Source organism: Pyricularia grisea (genome assembly GCF_004355905.1).
Source record: "Pyricularia grisea strain NI907 chromosome Unknown Pyricularia_grisea_NI907_Scaffold_2, whole genome shotgun sequence".
NCBI classification, from domain to species: domain Eukaryota; kingdom Fungi; phylum Ascomycota; class Sordariomycetes; order Magnaporthales; family Pyriculariaceae; genus Pyricularia; species Pyricularia grisea.
Window position 1 is genome coordinate 5,195,662 of NW_022156717.1, and position 27,925 is coordinate 5,223,586.

Consider the following 27,925-nt stretch of genomic DNA (forward strand, 5'->3'; position numbering starts at 1 on the left):
CGATAGAATACGTAGTAATAGCAAGCAATAACTGCGCTTGCTGCGCTACCCCAGATGACAAAGCCTTCCGGGAAATCGGCCCGACAGTACACTAACCCGTTATGGCTAGCTCCTAGCTCATAGTTCATGGACGAAAGATGATGTGAGGTTGATCACAGCGGGCAATGTGGAACCTACCACTGTAGGCGAAGGCGGGGTAGCGATAAGAAAGTCAAGGGTTCTCTGGGGAGGAAGTGGGTGCAATGAATGGGTCAATCAATATAAATGCTCTAGATATAAAGTACCTTCATATAAGTACAGGTTAGTATACCTGATGTAACTCCCAACAAAGAAAAAAAAAGACTTTATTGCTGGTTGCACCTCGCCCATTCCATCCAGTCGTTGTCAGGACGATATGTCATGCTAGCTAGTGTTGCAAGCTAGACAAACAAGAAAGAAGTTTAGGCCCGCCTCGACGCGTCCTAACCTGCCCCACTTTCTGAAGACGCGTTGTACGCTGGTCTAGGAAATATCAACTGCATCTCATCGACACGAGATCATGCTGCAGTTGATGACAAAGATCGTCAGTTTCCAAACACAGTGCCATCTTACAGTTGGCTTCGTCAGCAAACAAAGTTCAATTACAGAATGCCCGCGGAAACTCAAGCTAGACATGCGAACGCAACGCGATTGGAGCGTTGGTGTCTGCGCCTGTTTAGTAACACAGCTATCCCTTCCTGAATAGTATATTGCTTCGGCAGGAGCGGTTATCACACACTGGCTGGTAAATTGGACGAATGACAACAAACCAACAGAAACGAAGAACGAGGGTTACATCATCAATCATCATAGTACCTACCAAGGTAGGTAGATCTAGGTAGTGTAAAGGTGGTAGGTACCTACCTAGGTAAGGTACCTAGTTGGAGTTTGTTATTAGCTATTTTGTGCAATATACCGGACAGCCCGGATGAGAGGATATTCTTCACTCGGACAAACAATTGAAGCTCATGTTTACCATCAAAAGGTCGCTTCCAATCGACAGGCAACGGATCGGGGATTGCTTCCCATTGATCCCTAGCGTTGGCAAAAGATCAAAACTCATCATCTTATCGAGGCTTCATCGGCAATTTTCACAATGATTCGCATACATTTCATTGCTCTATTCACCTCCTTGGCTTTCTGCAACGTTCTTGCGCCGAATACCCTGCAAAGGCCTTTGCAGTCTTACCACGACCAAGTATTGTCATCCCCCGACAGCGACAATGTACACGAGGCGTATGTAGTGGTCTGGCTTCTTTAGCCTGTCTTTCAACAAAGCACATTACTGTGTTGCGATTGAATCTCCAACTGACTCTGCATTCTACTTACAGGCTCCTTCAGTCCAAGATCATTCCTGAAGGTGCGTTCAACAATGAACCTAGAAGGACGGTGTTTGGTCCTGAGAATATGCTTGGCTAACTTAGTATCAAACGTTGGCCTATTAGTCATTGATGACTTCGAACCTGCGTTTCTGTTCACTGCCCAGTGGCCTGGCGGAGATGAGCATCAAGCAAATCTTGGAAACGACGTTCAGCCTGGTGATTGGATATCAACGCCACCATACATAACGCTCGCCCCAGTTGCCCACGCAGAAAAACGTTGTGGTCCGAACTCCAATCTGGCCAACCTGACTTATGTGGTTGCATTAACGGACCCGGATGCCCCATCACGCGACGACCCTGAAAAGTCGGAGTTCTGTCATTGGGTTGTGACAGGGCATCCTGAAATCAAACCTAGAATGCATGGGTCTGACTGTCATACTTTGTCGATTGGTGACTTGAAAGAGGTGGTTTCGTACCGGCCTCCTTCGCCCCCTGAAAAGACGGGCCCGCACCGCTATGTCTTCATAGTGTTTGCACATATTCCTCCAACCACTGGCCCTCTCGACCTCAAGAAGCCAAAGAGAGATTGGGGCAGCAAAGGTGGTGCCAAAGAATGGGCCAGAGAAAATTCACTCGTCCCTGTCGGTGAGTCAACCAATCATCTGTCTTGAAACCAACCGAAATAATCGAGTCAGATTCTGATGCATGGCATAATTCAGGGTCCAACTTCCTCTACGCTCACGATCCGGATCAGTGAAAGTTAATCTTGCATTTTAGTGGGGATATTTGAATGCAGTCGAACTTGCATATCGGTAGTCGAGGACGAGGTTCTGTGTGCCAGATGGGTTTCCGCGACTAGGAGGTTTCAACACCTGACCAAATAGATGAAAATTAACTACCTACCTATAGTGACTAACTAACAACTCGAGTCACTCTGAATCTGGCTGTGTTTTCGGAATGTATCAAGTCCGCCAGAGTCAAGTATCACGATCGGGTTCAGCATATTCAAAATTTGCCCTTGAGAGTCGTGGCTAGACAAAGTCAGGGCGGCACAGATACATATCGGCTGCTGAATATGATTATCAATCAATTGGGTATAATTACGTGATGTGCTTTTGATAGCTTCCTGGAGGCTAAGCAAATAGGTACTAACTAGAAGAAAAAGTTCGCCGTATTTCATGCTCATTTTTTTCCCAGTCTAAAATAACAAAACACGCTAAAGTTGCTGATACATGGATAAGAGGAGGGAATAGATGATTCCAATCCTTGCAAACGACTATTTTGAGTCGCTTTGCTCTGCTGATTCTTTCAGCTTTGATATAGGATCCGGGCTCGGTGATGAAATATCCCGACTATCACCTATCGCCGGTATGATTTTAATTGGTGGTATGGTTCTGCCGTCACGGAGAACTGCTGGTGCGGGCAGACATGGCTCCACGTGTGATGGTTTCTCTGTGTAATAACCTTCGGGCTCACTGTCGAGAGGGTCCAGATTACTCATCTCGTCAAACTCCTGGCCCTCGATTGCTATTATTCTCATTCCTGAATGTTGTTCGTCGTGTAAGTGTGACTTTGCTTTTCCGTAAGCGAGGTCATGACATGATTCGCTAGGCTTAGGCCTCGATGGTACATAGTCTGTACTTTGGGTGGCTCTGCTTTTCATGTCGGGGATACTGCTGACTTCGAGGTTCGACTGGATCCCCGATCGAAGATTCATAGGCTGCCGCGCTCCGTACCTCGACCAAAACGGCGGCGCCACGAGTAGGTGTCGCTTGGGCATCGGCGGCCGACCCTCGGCGGTCTCGGTCGTGGTGGCCGTGGGCCCCTGGTGATGATGCTTGCTATTGCTGCTGCTGCTGCTGCTGCTCTTGTCCTCGACGTTGGTCTGGCTCGGGCAGGTGCCGACCTCGGTGATGCCGCCGCCGCCGCCGCTGCAGCTGGTGGAGCGGCCGTACCGCACCCGCCTGTTGAAGAAGAAGCGCGACGCTCCAAAAGACGACTTGCTGTAGCGGTCCGCCCGGTCCGAGCTCAGCTTGGAGCTGAGCCCCAGAACTCGGTTGAGCCACGGGATGCGGTGCACGGTCTGGCGGAGCGTCGGGATGCAGGAGCATACTATCAGGGCGCTCAGCTCGGCGATGGACCATAGAAGTGGCTCGGCGATGAGTACTAGTAAGAAGAGAAAAGGGGGGAGATGTAAGCCTTGAGGATCGAATGGTTTGTGAAGAGGGGATGCGGGAGGAGAAAAAAACACTAACAGGTTCCATCAGTGATTGTGGTTTTTGCGGCTTCGACGAGCCTCTTGACGGAAATTATACAAAGACTGCTTTAGACAGTTAGTACTTGGTATAATCACATTATAACTTTTGCAAACATCTCAAGGGTGAACTAACAGGAGACCTAGGGACAGCATGAAACTGAGGCCGATCTTCTTGGAGACCGGGATGAGCTGCAGTCCCCATATAAAAGGCATAGGCTCAAGGAAAAGAATCCAATCTGTGCAAATATTGGATACAAACTATGAGAGGCGTAGGTAACTTATTTGTTAGCAACAATTATCAAACAACTCAAACTTGAAAGATGTCGGTGTATCCGACTGGAAATAATATAGAGAAATAAAAGAGAGAATAACTTACGCCCACCCACCACATAATCTCTATGTTGATGCAGGTGCCTTCGATCTTTGGGTCCCAAGCTTTTGCCACTGGCTGGCACTGAAAGATATTGACCAAGGACTCCTCGATGGCCTGGCAAAAAACGTAGAATATAATGCACTTGTTGAGGATCTGAACGTATCGGTTCGGGATCAGGCGTAGGTAGAGTACGGCAAATGAGCACTTTGCAAGGGCGCAACCGAAGCTGAAGCAGATGGAGCACACGGTCATGAGCTTGAGGTATATGGCGTAGTTCTCGGCGCTCACTTCACTAGCTTTAATTCCCAACCCAACTGAAGTGGAGGCCATGACCAAGCTACAGAGGCCTGCATTGAAAATCTTGTTTTCGTTTGATATATTGTTAGCCTAAGGTTTTTTTTATTCCTGCGATCCATGAAACTTTGTTTGGACCGTTTTTTTTCGTGCGGAGGCTTTACTCACCCAACTAAAAATTATGAATACTGGAAAGAACAGACAACAGATCCCCGATGTCAGCAAAGGGGCTCCCTCATGATATTCGGAAAATCCAGACAAAAAAGGATCCAAGGTGGAAGATAAGCCAGCCGCACTAACCATCATCGGCGCGTAGTCCAGTCAAGGTAAGCCGCGTCCATGTTCTCAATCCCACCAGCAGGGCGGTCAGGGCCAGTAGCGAGGCCGGGGCCGCATAAAGGGCAGGCCTCAACTCTCCGGAGTTGGTCATGATGTTCATGAGGGCCGCAGCGGGGGGGTCCCGGAAGTCCAGAGGTTGTTTTGAAAAAGGAGGTTTTTGTTGTTATTGTTGTCGTATCCGGTCCCCAAAGGAAAGAAAGATATAAGTGAGAATAAAACAATAAAATAATAAAAAATAAAAATTGCTGGTTTGTCGATGACCTCGAGGTCCTGTTATGATCCCATTGCAGGGTGTTTGAGAGATTTCTTCATTGATGAGATCCTTCTGTCATGTCGGCGTTTGTCTTTTGGACTTCCTTCCCATCCCGCGGCTCAGGTTGATATCTTTTTTTTTCCTCCTCTTTTTTTCCCCTTTCCGTTCTTGTATGTTTTTGGTGAATGTTGTAAATCTTTCGTGGTTTTCCTTTTTGTTTTTTTTTGGTTTCCTTGCCAGTCTTTCCACCCGCTTCGTACTGTGTTGTTTTGCTCCCTTTCTCCCTTTTGTTGTCCAGGATCGCAAAAAGTCGTAGTGAGCTTGTTTCACAAGCTTTGTGACAAAGCACCTCTCTGCCTTGGAAACAAAAATGCAATCCAGCGAAAGGGTCCAGTTTATTGCTTGGATATGTGGCAAACACAAAATAATAGAAATATAAATAAATAAAATAACCCAAGTTAACGCCAACCTGGTATATGGTTAAGGCGTGGTGCGATGATGACGGAGGGAGAAATCTCATTTACGGCCTAAGTGGAGGAGGGTGAGGGAAAAGGGGGGACTCAATAAAGTGGGAGCGGCTCTTTTCACGGTACCTTTTTCAGGCTCTTGCCGTGAGCCGGTGCCTTGGCTCAAAAAGGCAAACCCGGGGGGTGGGAGTACCATTTAGTACTAAGAGGGAGATTTCGAGGTGTCTGCAGCTTAATCCACTTACGAACCCAAATTGGCGGAAACAATTGAGTGCAAAAAAGTAAAAAAAGAAATAAAATAAATAAAACAGATAAAATGGAATAAATCATAATCGATTTAAGCTTTCCCGGGGTAATTGAGTCGTGCTGTATCATAGCACCTCGTATACAGTAGTAAACTGGGGGAAGTGGGGGAGACGAGGACATGTGGTTTGTTTGGTTTCCCAGCTCCTCAAACGGGGCCATCTCGGGATCTGCCCGGCTTTGTGGGGAGAGGGCGGACCATCCCAGACTCAACTATACTACATGCTAATAGCGTGGTAGAGATATGCTGCGTGGGGCTTTTAGTTTCTTGGTTTGGTCCTAAGGTGGCGCCGGTTCATCCACATTAAGGAGGTGCCGTGGGCTGTGAGGTATGCCTGCCCATATAAAAAGTATGCTGAAGGATAACTACCATTGCAAAGTGCGTGGTTGTCATTGTGGGACGCACTGTTACCCGTGTCTACTATGTACCACTTAAGGGTACGCATACGTAGTAAATATGTCATCTGCGGAGATGTTCCCGCAACCATGCTCGCGTGGGTTTGGGAAGGCAAAAAGCATTGTCGCGTATTGAAAGCTAGATATCAAATAACATTGAAGCATTATCTCACTGCTGTGGATTTATTTGCTATATTCTTCACAAGATGAAATATGTGAAGATTTATGTAGGTATATACTACCTTCTACGAACTAACACTATCGGTGGGCGCGATGTTGACTGGGGAGCAACAAGCTCAAATCACCCTACCCAGGTGTATAGATACCTACCCTCCCCTGTCCCCGCGAGAGATGGCTTGCTTGACTTTTTGATGTTTATTCTCATGTACACAGAACCCTTCTGCAATATTCGTACCCATTGATGGCGAGAACAGAAATAGGGATACCAGTGCTGTATATATCTCTGAAGACCCGTGAACCTGTTGGTATTCCGTATAAATCACGATCCAATGTTTTATTGGATGAAAAATGATGCCATTCTGCGTAATCTTTCCCTGTTTCCTTCTCATTTGATCGCCGACCACCTTCGGCGACCATATGCACTTTCTTGTCCCTGAGGGGTTTTCTATGCAGTCAGGGTCGTCGACAACAGGTAAGATCCTAGCACGGTTAAGAGTGGATCGGAACAAGGTCGGGCGTTTTCTTTTACTCCTGTTTTTGTGACATGATAAATGATTTACCGGCCAGTCGTTAGCCATCATCCCAGCTTATTTCTCCCCATTGCCCCATCCTGTTTGAGAACTTTACGGTGTTTATTGTGGGGTTTCCTGTATCTAAAACGTATAATTTGCATAGTCAAATGAACGGGGATTTTGCTCCGGAAAGGCAAAAAAAGAGAACAAAAAAAAAAGAAGTAAAGACATAAAGTGAGGGACAAATATTAGATTGGAGGAGGACATGGATAGAGAGACCAATGCCTATGAAATCTAATAATGAATTGACCCAACTGGAACAGAGAAGCACTCGGATCAAACATCACCATCTACAATCACTTAGATTTACAGCTCATCAGAGTAGTTCAGGGTCCAAAATTCTGATTAAAATAAATGTCATCGTGAATGCCTTTTCCATCCTCAACCAAACCCCCCTGGCTATTTAAGCGAGGGTATTTGCTCATGTTATTTTGCCCTGGTAGGTCCTTTGTACTCTGCAGGACCATCAGATAATTAGTTCGGACCAAAGGCCGGCCTGGAATTTCAGCCGAGTGTGGCTATGGAGTCTACCGTGTAGCCTAGCAAGCCTAGGCCCATGAGCATCTACCTGGCAGACTATCGGCCGGGAGCCTCTAACCCCTAGAGTGATAACTCGACCATTTAGGATTAGATTAGAAACCTTCTCGACATGGAGGAAAACTCAGATCTCTGATAATGGCAGTTTTTATTGGCAGGACTGGATTGATACAAACCAGACGCACGTGGTTTTAAATCAACCCATCCATGCTTAGAGTGAAAAAAAAAGGCTAACCCACGCACTAAGTCTTTAAGCTTTTAGTGTATGTGGAATCACGCCTACTCTTGTTTGGGAAAAAACCGACCCTGAAGAAAGTGATGCCGATGAACCGACTCGGTTAAGTGCTACCGTTCTATCTTCAACTGCTGCTTTTTTTTCCTGTGTGCCTCTTTAATTTTTGACACGAGAAAGTTTTCCATCTGGCTCGGCAACGAAGTCAATATATTTTCTTACCTCTTTTGACGCTTGGAAATCATGTAATTAAGCTGATACACATAACCGTCTAGTGGTGCAGCTGGATGACTGTCTGTCACTGGTCTGACAAAAGCTAAGCATCATCTATTGAAGTCAAAAGGACGCGAGGATACAAACTACCGGTAACATTGAATTAACTCGGAAATTTATGGCTCAAAGAACGTACCTGAATGGTCGCAACGTCGCCCGGCCGTGCCACTGTATTGTTGATGAAAGCGAGACTTGCGGACAATTCTATATTAAGGGTTATGTCACTGTTGCCAGTGCTTCTGTCAGTCGATATTCAGATTATAAGTAGTCACGCTTGATTACTGTTTGACACTGATTGTTGTGTAACCGAAGAAGCTAAGCAGGCATATCTAAATGCACGGTCCCAAAGTACGACGAAAAATCAACTCCCTCTTGATGAGGACGAGGCATCAAAAATAGCCTTTACCGGATAACCAGATTTGGTCCGGTGCTTTGGTCGGCACACGCGAGGTCGCCGACCTTTGTAAGGGGATCGGGGATATTTATGGGATGAGTTGATTGAAGTGCCAAAATTGTCCCATACAGCTCGGGAACCAAAGGCGAGCGCCAAGAAAAGAGCCCTATAAAGCTTGGCTTTACTGTTGACGAGTTGGGGATTTTGTTGGACTATTCTGACCTAGTTCTGCCCTCCATCGGATACCGGACTCCTACGCGGTCGATTTATATCCTTCAGACCTTTTCCCCAATTGATGCCACGTCTAAAGGAAACCTCAAAGTAGTAAGCATCTCATGTACGAACGTTACATGCCTAAACTAGTACCGGTATTTTGGCACAGTGTAAACAAAGGCATATGGATTTATATGGTTCTTGACACTATGCTGATTATGGGTGAAGATAGAAAAGTAACGTACAGTCCAATTTATATTGAAGTACTGTACAAAAACATTGGATGTAGCTCCTCAAGCTTCCAAGTTTGCCCATGTTCCCCGTCTTGGTAGCCTATACAATAGCACCCTTCTAAGATGTTAAAATTTTCACCCGTTTTTCCGAATTTCCTTTCGGAAAAGTCTGCCAGCCCATGAAAAAATTACACATGTAGCCTCCGTATCCAAGATCAAATCATTTCTTCGGAGAAAATCATCAAAACAAGTGCAAACTCAGCTTCATGGCCTACATGGTAAGCGTTTCGGTGCCGTGTCCATTATTGGCTTGGTTTCTTTTTTTCTCCATTGCAAATTCGTACACAGATAGGTTCAATGGGTAAGTTTCTTCCAGGCCGTCACAGTTTTCAAAGTCAAATTTTAACCCAGCATTTGTGTGACGTTGCAGCAAATTTGCACTTTTCCCCCTTATACTACTATCCTAGAATGTTGAAACTTACACCTGTAGCCTTTAGACTATCGACCACTGAGTAGGTACGGTAATGTTTGATACTACAGTACATCTATGAAGACGGACTAGGAGACTTGAGGGACAAAAAGGCGGGAAAAAAAGCGATAAGTTAGAATTCTTCCACAGATTGAAACCCACCTTGACTAACAATCAGGAGCAAACAAAATCCGCCTTTGGTGTTCCGAATACTACAATCCCTTATGACCGTTTATGTTGTGCTACTTAAGCAACAAAGACTTGGGACAAGATTGGCATGTCGATGGCGTCTCTCGCGCTAGAACTCCCCCTCCCGATCTTCGATCTTAGTTTAACGTCGCGTAGATCGAGCTTTGACGGGAAATTAAACTTCCTACTACTATGTTAAACATTTCCGAAGATTTTCATGATCGGTGGGGTAGTGCACCAGTTCCGGCCCCACAGACAAATGGTATCGGATTGCGAGCTGTTCAGCTTGGACTTCTCGACATATTAATATATGGTTGTTCGCCCATCTGGGTTACAACTGCTCCCTTGCCTCTGCAGAAAGACTGTGAGACATGTCGGAAATTTGAATCTACTTTACGTTGTAAGTATTCAGTCCTGATCTTATTTTGGTCGTTGCAACAAGTTCAAAATCGCATCATCAATCTGGGTTCTGGCACTAGAGCATATGAGTTCCTGCATCTACTAAAATCATGTGCGCTTCATTATACTTGTACTCGTGACCTAGGATGTCCAGGGACTAGGCCGGGAGGCCTCTTTCCAGTATCGGGAAGCGGTATAGTACCGATAGGCTTTCAATTACCGACAGACTTTCAAGTGCCGTACCGAGAGGCTTTCAATACCGTACCGACAGGCCCTCAAGTACCGAGGAGGTTTCTGATTGCCGAAAAATCGGCAGTCCAGGGAGCTAACCGAAAGCTTATCTTCATTTGTGATGGATGACTGAACATGTAGTGTGCCAGAGTTCCCCATGGTCCCAAAGAAGGAAAGCTACAGAGCCAAAACCAGATGACTACCGAAAAGAGATCGAGTGCATGGGGAATCAGACGGTTGGTAGGTTTAGAGACTGCAGCTGGGTGTCTTGGGTTTAGGCACGTGGCTGCTCTAGCCCCAAACTCTGCATTGATAAAACATACTAAAGCCTCACTTACCTGCTTGATGGCACTCTAGAGCGGCCTACATCTATGCTTCATTACATGTAACTCATGCCACATATAGCGCAAAAGTCACTCCAGGGCCTCGATGCTGAAGTAGGAAGAATTCTAGAAAGACACTGGGATCATCACCACACATATGGGTAAATGAGACACATTTGATGTTGACTCGATGGTATTTTGCGTCATGTTCGACAACTTAAACACCAAGGTCTGTCTCATGAGGGCTTCAGTCCACCGTATTCAATCTCTACCCATGGTAGAAGCCTTCGGCAACGAGAACTTGAGAAAGCATGCAAATGGTCTTCAAAGTACCACCCCTGTTAATCTATACCATTATCTATATTAGAATTCTTCAGCAAAATCAACTGATGAAATAGTGGCAGATTTCTTTAGTCTTGCCTCAGTTAAACTAAACCCTCGTCTATAGCAGACGTCTTCAGCAAAGACGACTCACGAGGAATGCCAAATCAGGTCTGTAGTCTCGCCGCAGCAAAACCATACTAAATAGTAGAGATTATCATGTCCAAAGATGGAGGCCACGTGGGAGTTTTTGAGGTTAGTTCTCCCGCTGGGTCAGCCAGACATCGGGCTAATATGGGTCGATCGGCCTTTTCCGAACATGCAGAACTACCTATAGTCTAGTTAGAGTGTGTTCTCCATGGGGTCCCTTGGTGACTTGCAATCCAATCGAGCGGATCCAATGGTTAGTTGGGTGCTAGTATGACAACGAGGCATGCTAGCTTCGCAGTTAAGCACGCCTATACCTGGCTCGCATACCACAGCTGAATCGCTACCGACACATACAGCATCATGAACCAGAGAAATGTGGGTCATCATAGCCAATCGACTAGCTTTACGTCGCATGGGAGAGTGTACACTCCTTTTCGATGTAGCTCTCGAGTTCAGGTGGTCGGGCGGACTGGATTCAGGTTTGAGCTTGTCAGAGCGGATTGTTGCAGTTTACGCAGCTCAGGCCAACTGCTCAATCTGAAGGACGAGGGCTTGGCATGGCAGAAATGGCAGAAGAGATAAGATGCGACGAGCCGACAATCAAGCAATGCGCACCAACAGCTTCCCCTGGTACCCGCGGTCCGATTTGGTTTGCCGTTTCTATGGCTTCAGCAATGGAAGCAGACCATGTGACCTCTGGCGAGCCCGCCATGCCTTTCCAGATCTCCATGATTTCAAGTGCCGAGTCGTAACCAAATACCTGCTTGCCCGATACACGATGTGAGTGGCTGGCCAGGATCACATGGTCAAAATCGAGACCGTGAGCATTGCAATGGCGGACCACGGTTTCAGCCATGGGAGCGGTCTCGCGGAAATGAGATTGATGACCGAAGATGAGCACTTTAGTCCTGGGTACCGACTGCGAGGAAATATCGACCTTTGAAGTAGCGGCAGACTGTGAGCTCTGGCCTGGTTGAGCCTTGTCAAACTTGCTGGCTTCGGTGAAGAACCAATTCAAGGCCACCGGGAGACTCAAGTCGTTGTGAGCCAGGTCCAAGTACCAACGAATTTGTTGGCCCGGCACTTGAACGACCTGAAAGCGACCTGGCCATTGGTAGTCATGTATAGCCTGCAAAATGTCCTCCTTGCCAAGCTTGGAGCCTAGTCTTGCCTCCAGATAAGTGTTTGCCAGCCTGGTCGCCAGCGCGAGGTTGTAACGGGGCCCAGGGAGTAGAAGCTCGGATCTGATTTGGCCGGCCTCTGAAGGTATGGTTTGCTCATCCGCCTGATCGATAAATGTCAGAGGGCAATTGAGCAGTTTTGCCTCGGCCTCGAGCTGTTCCCTAGCTTCGGGAATTTGTGGAACCGATATAGCGGTAGTACCCTTCCTCATAATGCCGGCCTTGTTCCATGCAATCTCGGACACGTTGTTACCCAGGAGGCCGACGTGATCAAGGCCGATGGTGTTGAAGCCGCAGGCGACGGGGCGGTCCCACAGACTGGTCGCGTCGAAGCGGCCGCCGGCGTGAACCTCGTATATTGCCACCGCCACCCCTTCATTGCGGAATATTTGAACAGACAGCAGTGCCAGCAGCTGCAGGTAGCCCGGCATGTCGTCCACGCCGCCGCCGACGTGGTTCAGCAGCGCGTTCCAAACATCGAAAAAGTGCCGCGCAAACGTGTCCTCGGACACGGGCGCAAAGTCAATGCGTATCCGCTCACGCTCCGAGACAATGTGCGGCGAAGTGTAGAGGCCGACCTTGAGCTTCTGCTGCTGCTGCTGTTGCTGGGAGCCCACCGCCGCTCGCGGTCCTGCCGCGCGGGACTTGAGATGCGCCCGGAGGAGGGCATCGGTCCATGCGCAGGTGCCACCCTTGCCCTTGGTGCCCGTGACGTGTATCACGTCAAAAGGGGTCTTTGTTCGGTCGTGGCCAAGTGCCGTCAGCCATTCTCGCATGCCAACATCGTTCCCGCGAGGTGGGCGAGGTTTGCCGCCGGCATCGGTGATGACTTTCCTGAAGGCCCTGGAGCGGGAGGTGAGGAGTCGGAGTGCTTCCTGGAGCAGTGAATGTATGTAGATATTAGTTGGAATGAATCATATTTGCGAATTCTCTGCGCCGACTGGAATTGTAGGAGTAACTGACCTGATAGGATTTTGACATGATTGTCCTGAGGTTTCCTGGGCGTTGTCTTCTTCGGCCGAAAACCGGAGCTAATCGACGGACGGGACAGGTTGATGGTGGGTCCGACGATGCATCTTGGTTGGGGGTGGGGCTACAGTCTCCGCCAGTTATGGCGCAAGAGTCGAGACACATCAACTGATTCAACACCCTAATCAAGAATCTCGTCTCGACACATCTTGGTTGTTTGACTAACTCTCAACGTCGTGAAAGAGCACAATACCAATCATAGATTTGGCTTTCTGTCGTCAGCAACTGGACATTTGTCTCCGACTAACAGATGACCCCGACTCGCAATGCACTTGATTGCGTGTCTGGCTGCTTTGCGCTGTGCTAAATGGCTTCCCAACACTGCCACTACTAACTGAAATGTCCCAAACCATCCTACTTGAGGGATAGTTGGGCCTGTCGACAACCGACTCCTATCATTTTTTCCCCATTCCAGTATGGTGTCAAGCTCGGGTGAGGGAGCCAAGAACATGGGCTAGTATCGTGAGCTCTTGCATATGGTTACTGTGCAATTCAGCAGTAGAGCAGAGGGGCTTTTGCACGACTTTGATCACGAGCAGAACTAGGCTAGGATATCCGACCATATCTATAACAAATGCACCCACCGATCGATGAATCTATGGTATACAGCATCTTCATGATCATGCCAGTTCTGGGCGTCTTGGTGAGGCCTATCTGTGTGGCTGGGCTGAGCTGAGAGCCTCAACTCAGGGCCAGGCGTCCGGGTCGCAAAGCGACTATCAATATTTTGCGATTGCGGCATGCAGACATGTCGGGCAACGAAATGTCGCTGGAAATTCAGATGCTACAACAGTATTTCCCTGACGACGATATAATCTTATCAGCAAATTTCATGATAATTTCCTTTGCTAGTTACATTCCGGCCGCTGATTTAACACCAGAACTCTCAGCCACAGGCAAAAGCTGCACAAGGAAGGCCGCCTATTCCACTATGGTCTGTCTACATATGCCAGTCAATTACCCGCCAAACTAATACCGGAAGACAATGCTGCGTATAAAAATCTATGTCTTGAGATACAAGATCCGTAGCTGTGTCCAAGAACTCGAGACCGGGAGCCGGGAAGGCTTCTCCGCACCCCGCAAATATGTTGTTGCAATACAGGCCCGAGCGATTGGTGGAATCGTTCAAAGACCGATCGTACCGACGGTTATACTACCGTGAACTTTAGCTATTGGTTTGCCAAGTTGCAAGTTGTAACTAGCCGGTCGATGGTCTCCAACTTGTTGTACCTTAAAACCCTTCCCCTCACTGCACCATTCGGTATTTCCACCCGAGATGAGCAGGCATCTGAGATGTAGAAACGATACACTGGTTGAAATGCTGCTTCATGCAAGAAGCTGACGTTGTGACGCCTCCTCCCAACTTACGTGGGTACGGTTACCTGACTGACATCACAGGGTCATAATTAACCGCGCCAACACCTGCGCTCCTCAAGTTCGAAATGATGGCAGAGCACCCACCCATGTTCAATACTTACCTTGGCGAGGAGAACATGCCACTAAACCTCTCCAGCAGGATACTAAAGGGGGTTCTGCCCACACTTTGTGGATAGAGGTAGCTTTGGCTCCAGAGCGTCAATGAAGAAGTAAAGTCTTCAGCACCATGAAGTTAGCATCAGCCTCCTCAGCGGTGGCTTTACTTTTGGCAGTCGCCACCAATGCCCAGTCTCATGGGACAAATGACACCTCTGATGGGCCCATATATAAAAACCCGAATGCAACGATAGATGATAGGGTTTCAGACCTTCTCAAGCGCATGACTATCGAGGACAAGACAGCCCAGCTTCTTCAAGCGGATATCCGTGACTACCTGAACCTTACCGATGCATCTTTCAACGCAACCGGTCTTGAATGGGTAGCCGGCAAGCGGGCGAATTCGATATGGACTGGTCTGTACACAACCCCTGAGACCGTATCTCTTGGCGCCCGCCTGGCCCAAAACTACTTTGTACATAACACATCTCTGGGCATTCCGGCTTTTATTCAGAGCGAGGGTATCCACGGCTTCCTTGCCCTCAACGCCACGATATTCAACTCACCCATAGCCCACGGCTGCTCGTGGAATCCGGAATTGGTTGGCAAGATGGCCCGAGCCATCGCGCTCGAGTCCCGCGCCCTAGGGGTCAACCAAATCTTTGCGCCCGTCGTCGACCTCGCGCGGGAGCTGCGGTTCGGCAGGGTCGAGGAGTGTTACAGCGAGGACGCCTTCCTGGCGGGCGAGTACGGATACGCCTACGTCAAGGCCATGCAGGCCGAGGGCGTCTGCGCCCAGGTCAAGCACTTTGCCGCCTTTGCGACCCCCGAGCAGGGTATCAATACGGGCCCCGTCCACGGCGGGCCCCGCATGCTCCGCACCACGTACCTGCCGGCCTTCAAGAGGGCCATCATCGACGCCGATGCTTGGAGCGTCATGTCCTCGTATAACTCGTACGATGGCGTGCCGACCGTGGCGGACAAGTCTCTGCTTACGGGGATATTGCGGGATGAGTGGGGTTATGAGTACTACGTGATATCGGACGCGGGTGGCACTGCTCGGTTGGCCAACGCTTTCCACGTCTGTGGTACCGCTGATGATGCTTGCATCACCACCAAGACCCTGCCTGCTGGCAACGATGTCGAGATGGGGGGTGGAAGATACAGTTTCCAGCATATCCCTGAGCTGGTTGCCAATGGCAGCCTCTCAGAAGAGGTTGTGGACCTGGCTGTTGCGCGCTCACTCAGGGCAAAGTTCGCTGCTGGTCTCTTTGAGCACCCATACACCGGGGTTCCTGACGACGAGATCTCTGACTACCTCAACACGGCGGAGCACAGACAGATTGCTCGCGATCTCGACGCCGAGAGCATTGTCCTGCTCGAAAACCACAACAACGCCCTTCCCCTAAAGAAAAATGCCCGGGTAGCCGTGATAGGACCCATGGCACACGGTTACGTCAACTATGGCGACTACGTCATCCACACGGCTATGGAGCGGGGCGTAACTCCCTTTGACGGCATCAAGGCCCTGGTAGAGGAGGCCGGCGGCAGCGCAACTTTCTCTCAGGGCTGCGAGCGCTGGTCCAACGACGAGTCCGGGTTTGACGAGGCCGTGGCGGCGGCGACCTCTGCGGACGTTGCTGTCGTCGTGGTCGGAACCTGGTCTCGCGACCAGGACGAGCTCTGGCAGAACCTGAACGCCACGACGGGGGAGCACATTGACGTCCACAACCTCGACCTGGTGGGCGCCATGCCGCGGCTGGTGCGTGCCGTCATTGACACGGGCAAGCCGACCGTCGTGGTCTTCAGCTCCGGCAAGCCCATCACGGAACCGTGGATCTCGACCGACGCGGCCGCGCTCGTGCAGATGTTTTACCAGGGTGAGGAGGGCGGTCACGCGCTGGCCGACATTTTGTTTGGCGACGTCAACCCCAGCGGCAAGCTGTCGGTGGCTTTCCCGCACGACGTCGGAACCACCCCGGTGTATTACGACTACCTCAACTCGGGGAGGCAGACCTCGCCGGGGAGGGTGAATGCGAATGGGAGTATGGTTTTTGGGCAGCAGTATGTCTTGTCGACGCCGATGCCACTTTATGAGGTGAGTTTCTGTCTAGAGTCTTGTTTTTTTTTGTCGACTACCTGATGTCACTCGTGCGGATACTTACGCTGCATGTTGTTTTGCAGTTCGGCTATGGCCTCTCCTACAGCAACTTTACCTACTCGGACCTGACCGTATCCTCATTGACGCCTTCAGCCAAAGACATCGTCACGGTCACGCTCAAGGTCACCAACAACTCTGAACACGATGGCAAGGAGGTCGTCCAGGTGTACGTAAAAGACCTCTTGGCCAGCGTCGCGGTGCCCAACATGCAGCTGCGCGGGTTCTGGAAGGGCACGGTCAAGGCCGGCCAGACGGAGACGGTCTCGATAGAGCTACCGGTCGAGAAATGGGGCTTGTGGGATTATGAGATGAAGTACGTCGTTGAGCCGGGCGACTTTAGGATCTTGGTTGGTGCGTCCAGTTTAGATGTGCGGCTGAACACGACCGTGACTGTGGCGTAGGTCAAGAGGCTTGAGAGGGCAAAGCGGCATAAACCGCATGTGATGCGGCATGGCGTTTTTGATGAGGTCCATTAGGTATGCTTGGCAAACCTGCATTGCCATTCTTTGTTTTTGCCCATTGTCAATGTCAACCGTATCTAATGTAAAATGGATTGGACTGTGCCGTGGCAACGCTCAACAAACTAACAAAACACCAGTCCGTGCAATTGGTACATTTAATCTTTGGAATGAGTAGTGCGCATCACTGGCTGGGAAATTTTTTGAACAAAAATGTCGGCTATACGGCCCACGGACAAAGATATACGAATGATAGCCTAATAGGATGACAATATGGTGACAACGCCAGGCCAATAGACACCATGTGATATCGCACGGCCCGTCAGCGTCAGTTGAATTGAACTGTGATATTTTTGCTTGTGTGCGATGGACGTGACAGGTGCAAATAAAATTGTTCCGGGGAAATGTGTAGTTTGCGGTTTGACGTGACAAATCCGTCATGGAATAAAACGTCATTTGCGATGGTTTATGTCGGCGTTTCTGCTAGACTAGAGCTTATGGTGGCTTTGAATGTGGGGCAGTTCGCCAACAGGCATAAATTTGGCTAATATCGCGTTGGGCTGCACAAATAAGCAACGTTTCCGCTACATTAAACAGGTATATATTAATACTTTATCGATATATTATGAAAACGGTGATTGTTGATCTTTCATACTTTCATCGATAGGCAGTTTTTATGTACTACGTAGTCTATCTACCTGCTAAATATGGTAAACGATCTCTTTATTGCATTGAAACTACTTTGTACTAACTATGGCATTAATTTCATCTTGTCCACAGCTTGACTAAGTACGCTAGAATATTCCGAAGGAGATTAGAGTCAGGAAAAGAGCGAGGAACAACCTCGTTGTTTCAAAATTAATGCCACGATGCTATGTATTTGGCTGCCAATTTTGTTGCTCGTGACATGTCCCTTTGTTTTGCAACCTCCCTGCGTCCTACTGTCTTCAGGGGCGAGCATCCAACTCTGGCTAGGTAAATATTGACATGGATTTGGGGGTGGGGTGGAAATGCCATCACAGTGTGAAAGCCGGAAATTTCTAGATTATTTCTAGCCTAGACATGACCCTAAAAGCGTTGCACACGAAATGGTCAACACAGTGTCTATTTTTGTCTCTCACTTCTTTATTTGTACCAGATTTGAAACACCCCCTGCGGCATGCCACGCGATCCGTCCCTGGAAACAAAATCAACCCTTTTAGGCACGACTTTGTACAGGCCCCTCTGAAGGACTTTCTCAAAAATTCCCAAACCCCCAAGACAACACTAATATGTCAAGATAGAAATATCATGGCGCTGACAACCTATGGAGAACATCTAGGTTGTCTGTAACAAAAAAATGGCTTCCATTTGGGGAAACGACAAGCATCAACATAACAACAACAATGGAAAGTTGCCGGCATGGAAAAGGCTGTCCAGCTTGGTGAGGCGAGGTTCTAACAAACGCAGCAGCAACGGCCACGCGTATGCACCGTCGCTGCAGAAGGTGCCATCAGGACACCGTGTCTTGGAGACGTCCGTATCGACGCCGCACTTGCTGGGAAAACACAATGGCGATGCCAAAAACGTCGCCGGAGATGTTGGCAACGTCGGCAACATCAGTTCCCTAAAAGCGCCATTACTCGAGGTCAATCTAGAACCTCTTCGGTCCTACAGGCTTTCCGACGGCTGGCTCGACAATGACGACCCGCCTCCTCCAACACCACCACCCAAAGACGACCTGATAATCGGTAGAGATTCCAAACGCAACAGCTCCACGCCCATCGCCGACCTGTTCTCCAAAAGCACGGATCAGCTAGCCACCGCGCTGCAGACCATCAGTCGGAAGCCAGTCCCACCCAAGCCCGAGCCGTCAATTCCCGAGCCGGCAGTCCCAGAACCATCAATCATCGCCGAGCCGTCAATACCAGATACCAGCAATGAAACTAAATCTATATCCCAACAACCTCAGAGGCAATTGTCCACGGCCAGCGATACGAGAGGTCGCCGTCCGTTGACAATTTCCGTCGATCATGATGCTTCAGCTTCGGTGGCAGGTCAACCCATACGCATCTCTCTCCGCGACTCAAGCGTTGGTTTCGAAGGCGAAACCAAACCCACACATAAGAGACAACATTCTGCCCGCAAACCCATCAGGGCCTCATGGGCTGGCAGCAGCGGCGGCCAAACTGTGCCTACCTCACCATTGGAAGCCGCTCCTTCGGATGGTGCCGGGAAATCCTCCGTCAAGCAGGTGAACCTGCTCAGATCCGTCGGCAACAACACCTCAGGAATGCGAGTGACGGGTGCTTCCAGTGGTACCGGCAGTAGTGTCGACGACGTCATCAAACGCCACTCGATGCCCTCGCCAACGGAGCTGCAGTTTGCTAGCGCCAACCTCAACCGCACTAAGGACACCATCGGCACGCGCACCTCTTCGCCCGTGACGGCTCTGAGGCCACCACTTGCCCCTGCGGATGACGCGCGCAGGCGGACATGGCAGCCACCAGTCTCTCCGGCCCTCACAAACAGCAGTACCAACAGCAGGCGGTCCGTGTCGGGCAGCCGCCCGCCGTCGACGGCGCTCACCTCGAGCCGTCTGGCGTGGATCCGCGAGCTCGAGGGAGGACGCAAGAACAAGTCCATGTCTGGCTCCGACAGCAAGGCCCTCAGGGACGTCGGAGGCGGCGTGGCCGGCAAGCTCGCCATGTTTGAGCAGAAGCAGCAGCAGGTCAAGCCACCGAGCTCGGTGCTCGGTCGGTCCAACTCCAACACCAGTCGGGCCAGCCGCATGTCTGTATCTGTGGTTGGTGCCAGCTCTAACGAAGATGATGTTCCCACGACCAGGCGGACCTCGGTCGAGTCGACGCGGTCGGCTGTTGCCCCCGTCATGGCGTACTACGACCAGGCATTCCGCGAGAAGATGGAGGGTGTGACACAGCTGGCGAGCAAGCGATTGAACGGCGAGGACGACAAGCTCGAGTCGCAGCAGGACGGGCTGAGGAAGGTTACGGCTCGTCTGGTCGATCTGGACACGGCTAAGAAGACTGCCAAGACGGCCGGCGAGGAGAAGAAGCCGGCGGAAGAGCAGCCTGTTGTGAAGCCGGCGGAAGAGCAAACTGTTGAGAAGCCAGTGGAAGAACAGACTGTTGCTAAGCCAGTTGAAGAGCAGATCGTTGAGAAGCCCGTGGAAGAACAAACTGCTGCTGAGCCCACGGAAGAGGAGCCAGTGTCCAAGTCGGCAGAGGAGCCCGTGGTCGAGCCAGTTGAGGAACAATCTGTTTCTAAGCCGGCGGAAGAGGAGGTTGTTGTGAAGCCCGCCGAAGTGCAGCCGGAGGCTGTGCCGATGGCAGAGTCGGTGGCCACATTGGTTGAAGAGCCTCTGGTGGCCGAGCCAGTGGAGAGCAGCCAGGAGCAGGAGAAGTCGCTGGAGCAAGAGGCTGAGCAGGCTGTACCAAAACCGGATGAGGAGCAGATTGTGGAAGAGCAAGCCGAAGCGAACGTGGAGGTCAAGTCAGAGGACAAGGCAGAGGAGAAAGTTGTGGAGAAGACAGCTGAGAAGGTGGAGTTGCCAGTAGAGCCGTTGGCATCTTCGGATCCTCTCAAGATGTAATGGGCTCGTATATATGGCTGCCAACGTATCGTGCTTGCGGCGTGATGGTGGCCCACGGGCCCTCCCGTTGAATACAAGAACGGGAGATGTTTCCTTAGACTGTCCGTCCAAGTTGGACTTAGACCGCAATCGTTTCACATGATAAACATTTCCTGTGTTTAGACATAATCTTTTTTTTTTACTTGATAGGCGTTATATCTTTTCAGTTAGCATAGTCTTTTTCCACCAAAGCAATACAGCGAGTCTCATTTGTAACAAACAGATATATATTTCAGCACATATAGGTCTAGTTCCACCCTCAGCCGCATCATGACATCAACCCCGCCATGTTTTATGCGGCGGAGTTTCTCTTTTAGGTTGGCGGCTAATTTCTTGTTTGATTCTAATCTGAAGTTCGTCTCAATCGCCAACCTACATGCATGCAGCAAGCGTTTCTCCCATCAACTGTTCTTTGGGATATCTTTGACTGTTTTGATTAGGGCTGCAGGACCACGTCTGTTCTTTGCGGCCTGCATAAATGGTTTGCAGCTCCTGTCAACCAGTGCGGGCCTGGGCGCTTGTTAAGATTCCGTATTATCATCGGTATCTGTTTGCTCTTCTTTTCCTCCTCTCTTCCGCCGTTTGCAAACAAAGCTCCGCTATCGGCAAAGCCTTACAACTGAGGCACCTGGATGGCCACTTTAACAATTTCAACAACAGTGGCTCAAGGTTTCGGCACTGTCAAACATGCTGCGTCTATCCCGTTCGATTATTGGCACGTTGGGCTTCCAGGCTAGACGTTTTCGCTTGTCACTTTGCCTGCCGCCTTCGCCCTCGATGATTTCCATCAAGCCCATCTTTATGTATCACCACACGGAGTCCAGCAAGTGAGGATAGATATACTACTTGGCTGAAGGCTTTTCCTGGGGACTTTTGCTGTCAACTATACTCTCTAATATTTCCAGCAGCAACCTCAACTCACTTTGCCCTCACCTCGAACCCTCCTAATTCTGGTACTCTCGCCCGTCTGTCGAGAAAGAAACACCGGTTGTCTCAAGTCTATTTCTTCTTCAAGCACTGAACAGGCACCTTTAGTCGGATTTACGGCTGTAAAGATACGACATGGACTCGGAAACACTTGCCATGATCGTCCAGTTACAGCTGGAGGACCTGGACGCCCTTAAAGCTCGATCAAAGGGAAATGGCCGCGAAACTGATGCACCTCCAGATATCGAGATTGCCGCGGAGCTCCTTCGAGCTGAGCTGGCTGCTCAAGCCGAACTTATCTCTGACAAAGCTTTGTGTCAGAGCATCGCCGAAGCGGTCATCAAGGATGGAGATGCCATCAAAGAGTGCCTTGGTGCAGGAGAGCAGAGCCAGCCCGACCTAGAGTCCATCGAGAATCTTGATGATGAGCTCATCGACAAGCTCAAACTCCTATATGTCACCGACCACGAGGAGCAGTATTGCCAAGATGTGGATATGGATCTTCCCCATGCGGAATCGTCCTCGTGGGCGGCAAGTCGCCAAACGTTAGTCCGCCGCCCCAAGAGAAACTGCATCAGCTGTGGTGACGAGTTTGAATTCACCGATGTCGCCCGCTGCCCCTGCTCCCACGAATACTGCCGGGGCTGCCTTGGTACCCTTTTCGAGACCTCCACCATTGACGAGTCGCTATTCCCTCCTCGCTGCTGCAAGCAGCCCATCCCGCTCGAGCGCAATCGAATCTTTCTAGACTCGGAGCTCGTGGGCCGTTTCAAGGCCAAACGTCTCGAGCTCGAGACTCCCAACCGCATCTATTGCCACGACCCCGAGTGCTCCAACTTTGTTCCCCCGCTCTTCATCGACACAGCCGAGAACATAGCCACCTGCGTCCGGTGCGAGAAGAAGACGTGCACGACGTGCAAGGGAGAGGCTCATACTGGCGACTGTCCCGAGGATCCTGGACTGCAGCAGGTGCTCGCCCTTGCCGCGGAGCAGGGTTGGCAGCGTTGCCACAATTGCAAGCGGGTTGTCGAGCTTGGAACCGGCTGCTACCACATGAGTATGTCCTGGACTCAAGGATCACATCCTTCATGCTTAAACAAGAACTTTCTGTTTATGTGTTTTCAGATGCTAACCCCAAGATATATACAGCATGCCGCTGCGGGGCACAGTTCTGCTACCGCTGTGGCATTATATGGAAGAACTGCCAGTGCCTGCTCTGGGAAGAGCATCGCCTTGTCGACCGGGCCAGGGTAGTCATCAACAGGGACCCGCAGACTCGAATGCTTGATCCCGCTCAGCATCTGGAGCGGATGCGGGCAGCGGCTGCCCATCTTGTAGCGAACCACGAGTGCGGTCACGCGAGCTGGACATATCGAGCAGGTCGCCATAACTGCGAGGAGTGTGGCGATACGCTTCGCAAATTCATTTACGAGTGCAACCGGTGCATGATCATGGCCTGTTCACGATGCAGATTCAACCGGCTGTGAACTCAATGTCGTGAACACCAGAGTCTACTTTTGCTGAGTATACAGTACAAGGAGCTGCGGGGAGCTTGTCAGGCATAAATTCGTGACTATACCTAGAAGGAATTGGGGTTGGGTCGTCCCACCAATCATGGAGGTTAACGGTAAATAGGCTCTTAAATTTTCAACCAGGTTTTGACGAAGGCTATCGTACTTACCCAACTCAGGAGATACAAACCACACCACTTATTGTCATTCTATTATAAACCAGCACAGATATTTGCTATTCAGCTTTCCAGGCCTAAGTACGTAGAGGTTTTAGGCTTGGGGGTTAAATATAAGAAACATGTCCTAGCTCTTATGAGAATGTGCTGATTTAGCCATAGCAAATTGGTTTATCCCCTCCCCCCCATTCCCGCAAAGAAGCAAGTTTTTTGCTCGGCTTTGGGAAGACTGTCTCATATCATTCGCTGGGTGCAGCACACCAGGAAAAGCACGAATGGCGCCTAGCCATACTGAGTAGAGCCTTATCTCTCAGCTCCCCGAAGAAACCATGGAGTCTAGCAACCCCCCTCACTACTTACCCAGTCTCCGTGCGAACCATTTCTCTCTGCATACGAGTATTCAAAGTCGACAAAAAAGGCGTCAAAACCCCATAACCCAACCAATCCGATCCTTGGTGTTGTCATCCATCCATCTATTTAACACCCGGTCATTCGACAGCAAAGGTTTCGCCCATTCGAGATCGCCATCACCCCTTTCAAACTTTCAAAGTCTCGCGGCCGTGGTAAAGCAAAAAAATGAGCGTTGCAAACTACATTCGGAACTACCACCTTGCGAAGGATGACCTGCTGGAATACCTGGAAAAAAAGCTATTTCCTGGCCACACCTTCGAAATTACCGTAAGTTTCATACCCTCTTTGTGATGCATGTGAGCACCTGCTGTTGAGCCTCTTTTGGAGCTGCCTCATTGCTTGGTGACGCATCCCTCCCGCCAAGGCACTTTCTTGTCTCCACGCGCAAAGATGTAGAAAAAGACAAAGAACCCTGAAGGGCAACAGCACAAGGCGACACAAAAAATAAAGATAAAAGGAAAAACGCCGTTTGACGGGAGGCTGACCAGCATCGGCGCGTGTGCACAGCAACAGTACAACTCTAGTGTGTACCATGTTCTCCTTCCAAGACAACTGAACGAGGTAACAACCTTCCCACATGCGACAGTTCTAACATCATGTTACTTTTTTTGTGCTCTCAGAGCAGTCATCTGGCTCATGCTCACCCTAGCTTGATATAGGACGAGATCGAGCATATCCGAACAAAGGTGGCGGAGCAACCTCCCGATGAGGACACCTGAGCAGTGGAGGTGTCTTGTCTTCTATCCAGCCAAGATCAGCGGGCTTTGCAGGGCTTATACGGTTACCCCCCAACCCTCTTAATTTAATTACTCACAGAAACGGTGAAAGCACGCGTCTGTGGCTTTCCCATCCCTCCTATCAGAATCCTTTGTTTATACTTCAATGCGGGAAAGACGTTGATGGATATGAATTGGTGGTGTTGAAGCGGGGTTGAGAACGGCCAGCTGTGGCATTACATAGGTCTGCAGGTACCCTGGTACTTTTGGTATTACGGATATAAATGGCGTTTATCCCATCTTCCGAAGCCGTGTATTCGACAATGGTGATCTTCCTAGATTTATATATATGTCATCTATGGTCATCTCCAAATTGTGTTCTGCTCAGAAGCTTTTTTTGCATCTTCAAACCCATTACTCTCATTCTAATCCATCTGTGTCCTATAACCAAGAACAAAATAATGACGAGTCTGACCCAGGGCAATATCGGGACACCAGCGCCCCAGACTTCACGACAATCACTGGTTGATGCATGCCAAAACCCGGACGAATACCCAACCAACCTGCCTGGAGCCTCCATGTCCAAGCGCACCCTGAAGGAATACCAAAACCTGCTTGAAAGCCGTGGCAAGACTCTATTTGCACAAAACGGGGCATCAACAGGAAATTCATCTTCCTCATGGACTCTTTTACAGGAACAAGATGATCAAGGTATCCCTGCGAATAAGACTGCGCGAGCTCTTCCATCACCCGGCTCAACAAATGAAGCTATAAACAGCTGACTTCAGCTCAGGTTATACCAAGAGTCGATGCAGCCAGCTGGAGGAGCTAGAGTTCCAACTTTACGAGCAAAAGAAGCAGGATCCACGATGTCGTCTTATGTTAGCAAGCCCCATTTCAGTATCTATCAATATCTATCCCAGAGCCCAGAACGTACTGGCGGATTTGATACGCAGTATTCCATGAGCAGATTCATGCCCTGATCTAATAAATCCCGCCGCAGTTTCATCCAGTCGGGTATATCTAATCGACCACTTGGTGGCTCGCGAGAGATGATGAGTTACCTCCTATCGTACCACCAAGTTTCGCCCAGGTTTCTAGATCTTCTATTTCTTTTCTGCGGCGGACGACATCTCCCACCCAACGACAACAACTTCATTCATAGTGCGCACTTCTATCAAGACAATGTGATAAACGAACTTTGTCATCCAACGAGATTTGCCATTCCAGCTCTTGGCCGGTCGGGTAGGCTGCTCCGCTTGTGCTACAACTTGTGGGCTGCCGAGAAGAACGAGGCCGATAGGGGCCAACCGGGGTGGTTCTTCCGGCAAACGGCCATGTATCACTCACTGGATGTCGAGACAGCCAAAACATTTTGGATCAACATCAAGGCCAACGGTTTGATGCGGCGCAGGATGCAACAAATCACCGAGGAAGAAGCAAGGCCCCCGAGTAAATCACCCAAGAACGAACTGGTATCAAAAGCGCTACTCAACTCGCTAGATCTGCACATGGCTGCGGTTGAATGGAGCACAGAATGTTGGCCAGGCTTCATCCGGGACATTGAGGACGAACTAAGCACCATAATGGTCGCCCTCGCAAATGTGCCAGTGGGCAAGTTGGAAGAAGCACTCCGGGTCAACACTACGGACTTGTTGAGGCAAATCGCCCCGCCGGTAACCCAGCAGGATGATATTACCAACCCTTTGATGAAGGTTGCATTCAAAAGCGACATGACTGAATCAACTTGTATGCCGGGTCAGGGTCTACCAAGCCAAGATTGTCGCGGTATCCCACTTAATCGTCTACAGGCAACAGTACAAAATGTTACTGGGGCCGCCTCTGAACCCCGCACAAGCAAGGTCCCGGTCATAGTAGATCCCTTCTTACTTCTGGAGGATTTCAGATTTGAACAGCTACAACGGTTGACCAGGATGGGCGCCAGACTGAGACAGACAAGCCTCATCATGGAGATGAACCTCAACGTCATGTTGGAGCTTGCCGAGTTTTACATGCTGCTGCAGCAAGCGTACGAGCTTCCACTGGGGTTGAGAGTTAAGATCAAGAGTGGAGTGCTTGTATTTCAGCAACGAGTCGAGTGCTGCATCAAGATGATGAAGCTGCAAAAGTCTCGCGTCGAAATGCTGCTGGGGACTGTGGCTAGCGGGAAGATTCTGGTAAGCAAAATTCTGGCGGCTAGAAGTCCAGGAGAAAAGATTTCTTTTTGTTCTTTTTTTTCTTTCTAACTTTAAGCCACTCGCATCCCATGCGGGGAATATTAAGCCATGATCTCCAGTGCGAGTCCATCATGCAGCTCAGAAATACGAGCATCAGTCAATTATTCCTCATCGCAGCGCACCAGACAGCAGCCGACATGCGCAAGATTGCAGATAAGACCGAGCGCCAAACGGCATCGATGCACATAATAACACTTGTAACCTTGATATTTCTGCCTGGAACATTTGTGGCTGTAAGTCTCGCCAGCCTTTTTATTGCTTTTGATTTTTCCAGGAGTCCAGAACAGTCCATAGTACCTCCCCTACCCTTGTAGACCTTGGCGAAGAAAACAAGAGGTACTCCGTATTTTTTTTTGATCAGATTTGACAGTTTTTATGGCGGCCAGACTTTCTTAGGCAGTGGTCTCTTTCAATGGGACGATAACGACCCAGAACTGAGATTTCCACGTTGGAAGCCCGAGTACTTCAACCTGTTTGCCGGGATATGTTTCCCGCTGATGTTTCTGACCATACTTGGCTGGCTCATTGCCTACATCTTTGGAACAAATAATCGCAGGAGCGCGAACGCCATGTGGCGAAAAAAGGAGGCACTAAGGACTTGGGGTTCGGTGAAGGAGGCTATGGTTGGGTTCTGGGCCTGGGGGAAAAAATGGCTCACACAGCGAACGGAGGAAGACAGAATTCCTCCCTAGGTCATGCCATACCGCTTGTACTGTACTCGGTACAGTACCTTTACATACGGCGGCGACGGGTAGAGCTTTTGGGGTGTGTGGCTTGGGAGAAAGACCATGATTGAAACTTGACATAAACAAACCAAACAAGTACGGATACCTTGGCAGCCGCACGCCCTTCTTTAGCAGACAGCAGGTTCTATGCTTGAAAAACACGAGGTTTATTTTGCAAGGAACCCAGCCTAGGCTTGCCAGGCACGTCGCTGCCAAAAAAAAAGAAAAAAAAACAAAACCAAGCACGACACATTAACACCAAGCCACCTAAATCTAGGACCCTCAAACCAGGGTTCACACCCCGAACCCCCCACCGCCCCTAGCAGTCTAGCAGTCCGTTGCCGCATGTCTTTTCTCTTCCATGCTTTTTTTTCAAGGAGCTCTTTCTCCTTGGGGCCCGAACAGGTGGTGACCAATGATGTTGTCTGTGGACTGCCAGGGTATGGAGGAGACGGCAAGCTAGATACCCCCCCCCCCCCAAATCTACTGCTGCAGTGGCGAGTTGATGCCAACTGGTCAAATGGAGTCATGGAGGAGTCCGTACCCGGGCT

At 49.8% G+C, this 27,925-nt stretch overlaps 7 protein-coding genes across 7 annotated transcripts; 5 read left to right on the top strand and 2 right to left on the bottom strand.

Annotated features, from left to right (window-relative positions):
• The first annotated feature begins 411 nt into the window (after positions 1 to 411).
• Positions 412 to 2,136, top strand: PgNI_04117 (uncharacterized protein). The gene is made up of 4 exons (XM_031124168.1): positions 412 to 1,254; positions 1,350 to 1,378; positions 1,464 to 1,985; positions 2,060 to 2,136. The coding sequence occupies exons 1-4, from the start codon at positions 1,115 to 1,117 to the stop codon at positions 2,095 to 2,097; spliced, it is 729 nt and encodes a 242-aa protein (XP_030985327.1). The 5' UTR covers positions 412 to 1,114; the 3' UTR covers positions 2,098 to 2,136.
• Positions 2,137 to 2,616: 480 nt separating this feature from the next.
• Positions 2,617 to 4,719, bottom strand: PgNI_04118 (uncharacterized protein; the record flags this gene model as incomplete). The annotated part of the gene is made up of 6 exons (XM_031124169.1): positions 4,565 to 4,719; positions 4,433 to 4,452; positions 3,974 to 4,330; positions 3,731 to 3,855; positions 3,596 to 3,660; positions 2,617 to 3,506 (listed from the first exon to the last, which is right to left on the bottom strand). Exons 1-6 carry the CDS (start codon positions 4,701 to 4,703, stop codon positions 2,617 to 2,619), a joined length of 1,596 nt encoding a protein of 531 aa, XP_030985321.1. The 5' UTR covers positions 4,704 to 4,719.
• A 6,106-nt stretch (positions 4,720 to 10,825) lies between these two features.
• On the bottom strand, positions 10,826 to 12,900 carry PgNI_04119 (uncharacterized protein; the record flags this gene model as incomplete). The annotated part of the gene is made up of 2 exons (XM_031124170.1): positions 10,826 to 12,794; positions 12,883 to 12,900. 2 exons carry the CDS (start codon positions 12,898 to 12,900, stop codon positions 11,271 to 11,273), a joined length of 1,542 nt encoding a protein of 513 aa, XP_030985320.1. The 3' UTR covers positions 10,826 to 11,270.
• Positions 12,901 to 14,551: 1,651 nt separating this feature from the next.
• Positions 14,552 to 17,116, top strand: PgNI_04120 (uncharacterized protein; the record flags this gene model as incomplete). Its single annotated transcript, XM_031124171.1, has 2 exons — positions 14,552 to 16,519; positions 16,606 to 17,116. The coding sequence occupies 2 exons, from the start codon at positions 14,552 to 14,554 to the stop codon at positions 16,981 to 16,983; spliced, it is 2,346 nt and encodes a 781-aa protein (XP_030984134.1). The 3' UTR covers positions 16,984 to 17,116.
• A 1,263-nt stretch (positions 17,117 to 18,379) lies between these two features.
• PgNI_04121 (uncharacterized protein) lies at positions 18,380 to 20,632 on the top strand (the record flags this gene model as incomplete). Its single annotated transcript, XM_031124172.1, has 1 exon — positions 18,380 to 20,632. One exon carries the CDS (start codon positions 18,380 to 18,382, stop codon positions 20,630 to 20,632), a length of 2,253 nt encoding a protein of 750 aa, XP_030984135.1.
• A 1,101-nt stretch (positions 20,633 to 21,733) lies between these two features.
• Positions 21,734 to 23,085, top strand: PgNI_04122 (uncharacterized protein; the record flags this gene model as incomplete). The annotated part of the gene is made up of 2 exons (XM_031124173.1): positions 21,734 to 22,655; positions 22,748 to 23,085. 2 exons carry the CDS (start codon positions 21,734 to 21,736, stop codon positions 23,083 to 23,085), a joined length of 1,260 nt encoding a protein of 419 aa, XP_030984136.1.
• Positions 23,086 to 24,778: 1,693 nt separating this feature from the next.
• PgNI_04123 (uncharacterized protein) lies at positions 24,779 to 27,536 on the top strand. Its single transcript, XM_031124174.1, has 5 exons — positions 24,779 to 25,123; positions 25,191 to 25,293; positions 25,416 to 26,589; positions 26,709 to 26,882; positions 27,036 to 27,536. The coding sequence occupies exons 1-5, from the start codon at positions 24,874 to 24,876 to the stop codon at positions 27,339 to 27,341; spliced, it is 2,007 nt and encodes a 668-aa protein (XP_030984137.1). The 5' UTR covers positions 24,779 to 24,873; the 3' UTR covers positions 27,342 to 27,536.
• The last annotated feature ends 389 nt before the right edge of the window (positions 27,537 to 27,925 follow it).

Coding starts and splice junctions, on each gene's coding strand:
- PgNI_04117 (XM_031124168.1), top strand. CDS start 1,115: ATGATTCGCATACATTTCATTGCTCTATTCACCTCCTTGGCTTTCTGC. Junction 1,379..1,463: donor GTCCAAGATCATTCCTGAAG/GTGCGTTCAACA, acceptor TTGGCCTATTAG/TCATTGATGACTTCGAACCT. Junction 1,986..2,059: donor AAATTCACTCGTCCCTGTCG/GTGAGTCAACCA, acceptor GGCATAATTCAG/GGTCCAACTTCCTCTACGCT.
- PgNI_04123 (XM_031124174.1), top strand. CDS start 24,874: ATGACGAGTCTGACCCAGGGCAATATCGGGACACCAGCGCCCCAGACT. Junction 25,294..25,415: donor GATCCACGATGTCGTCTTAT/GTTAGCAAGCCC, acceptor ATCCCGCCGCAG/TTTCATCCAGTCGGGTATAT. Junction 26,883..27,035: donor TGCCTGGAACATTTGTGGCT/GTAAGTCTCGCC, acceptor TATGGCGGCCAG/ACTTTCTTAGGCAGTGGTCT.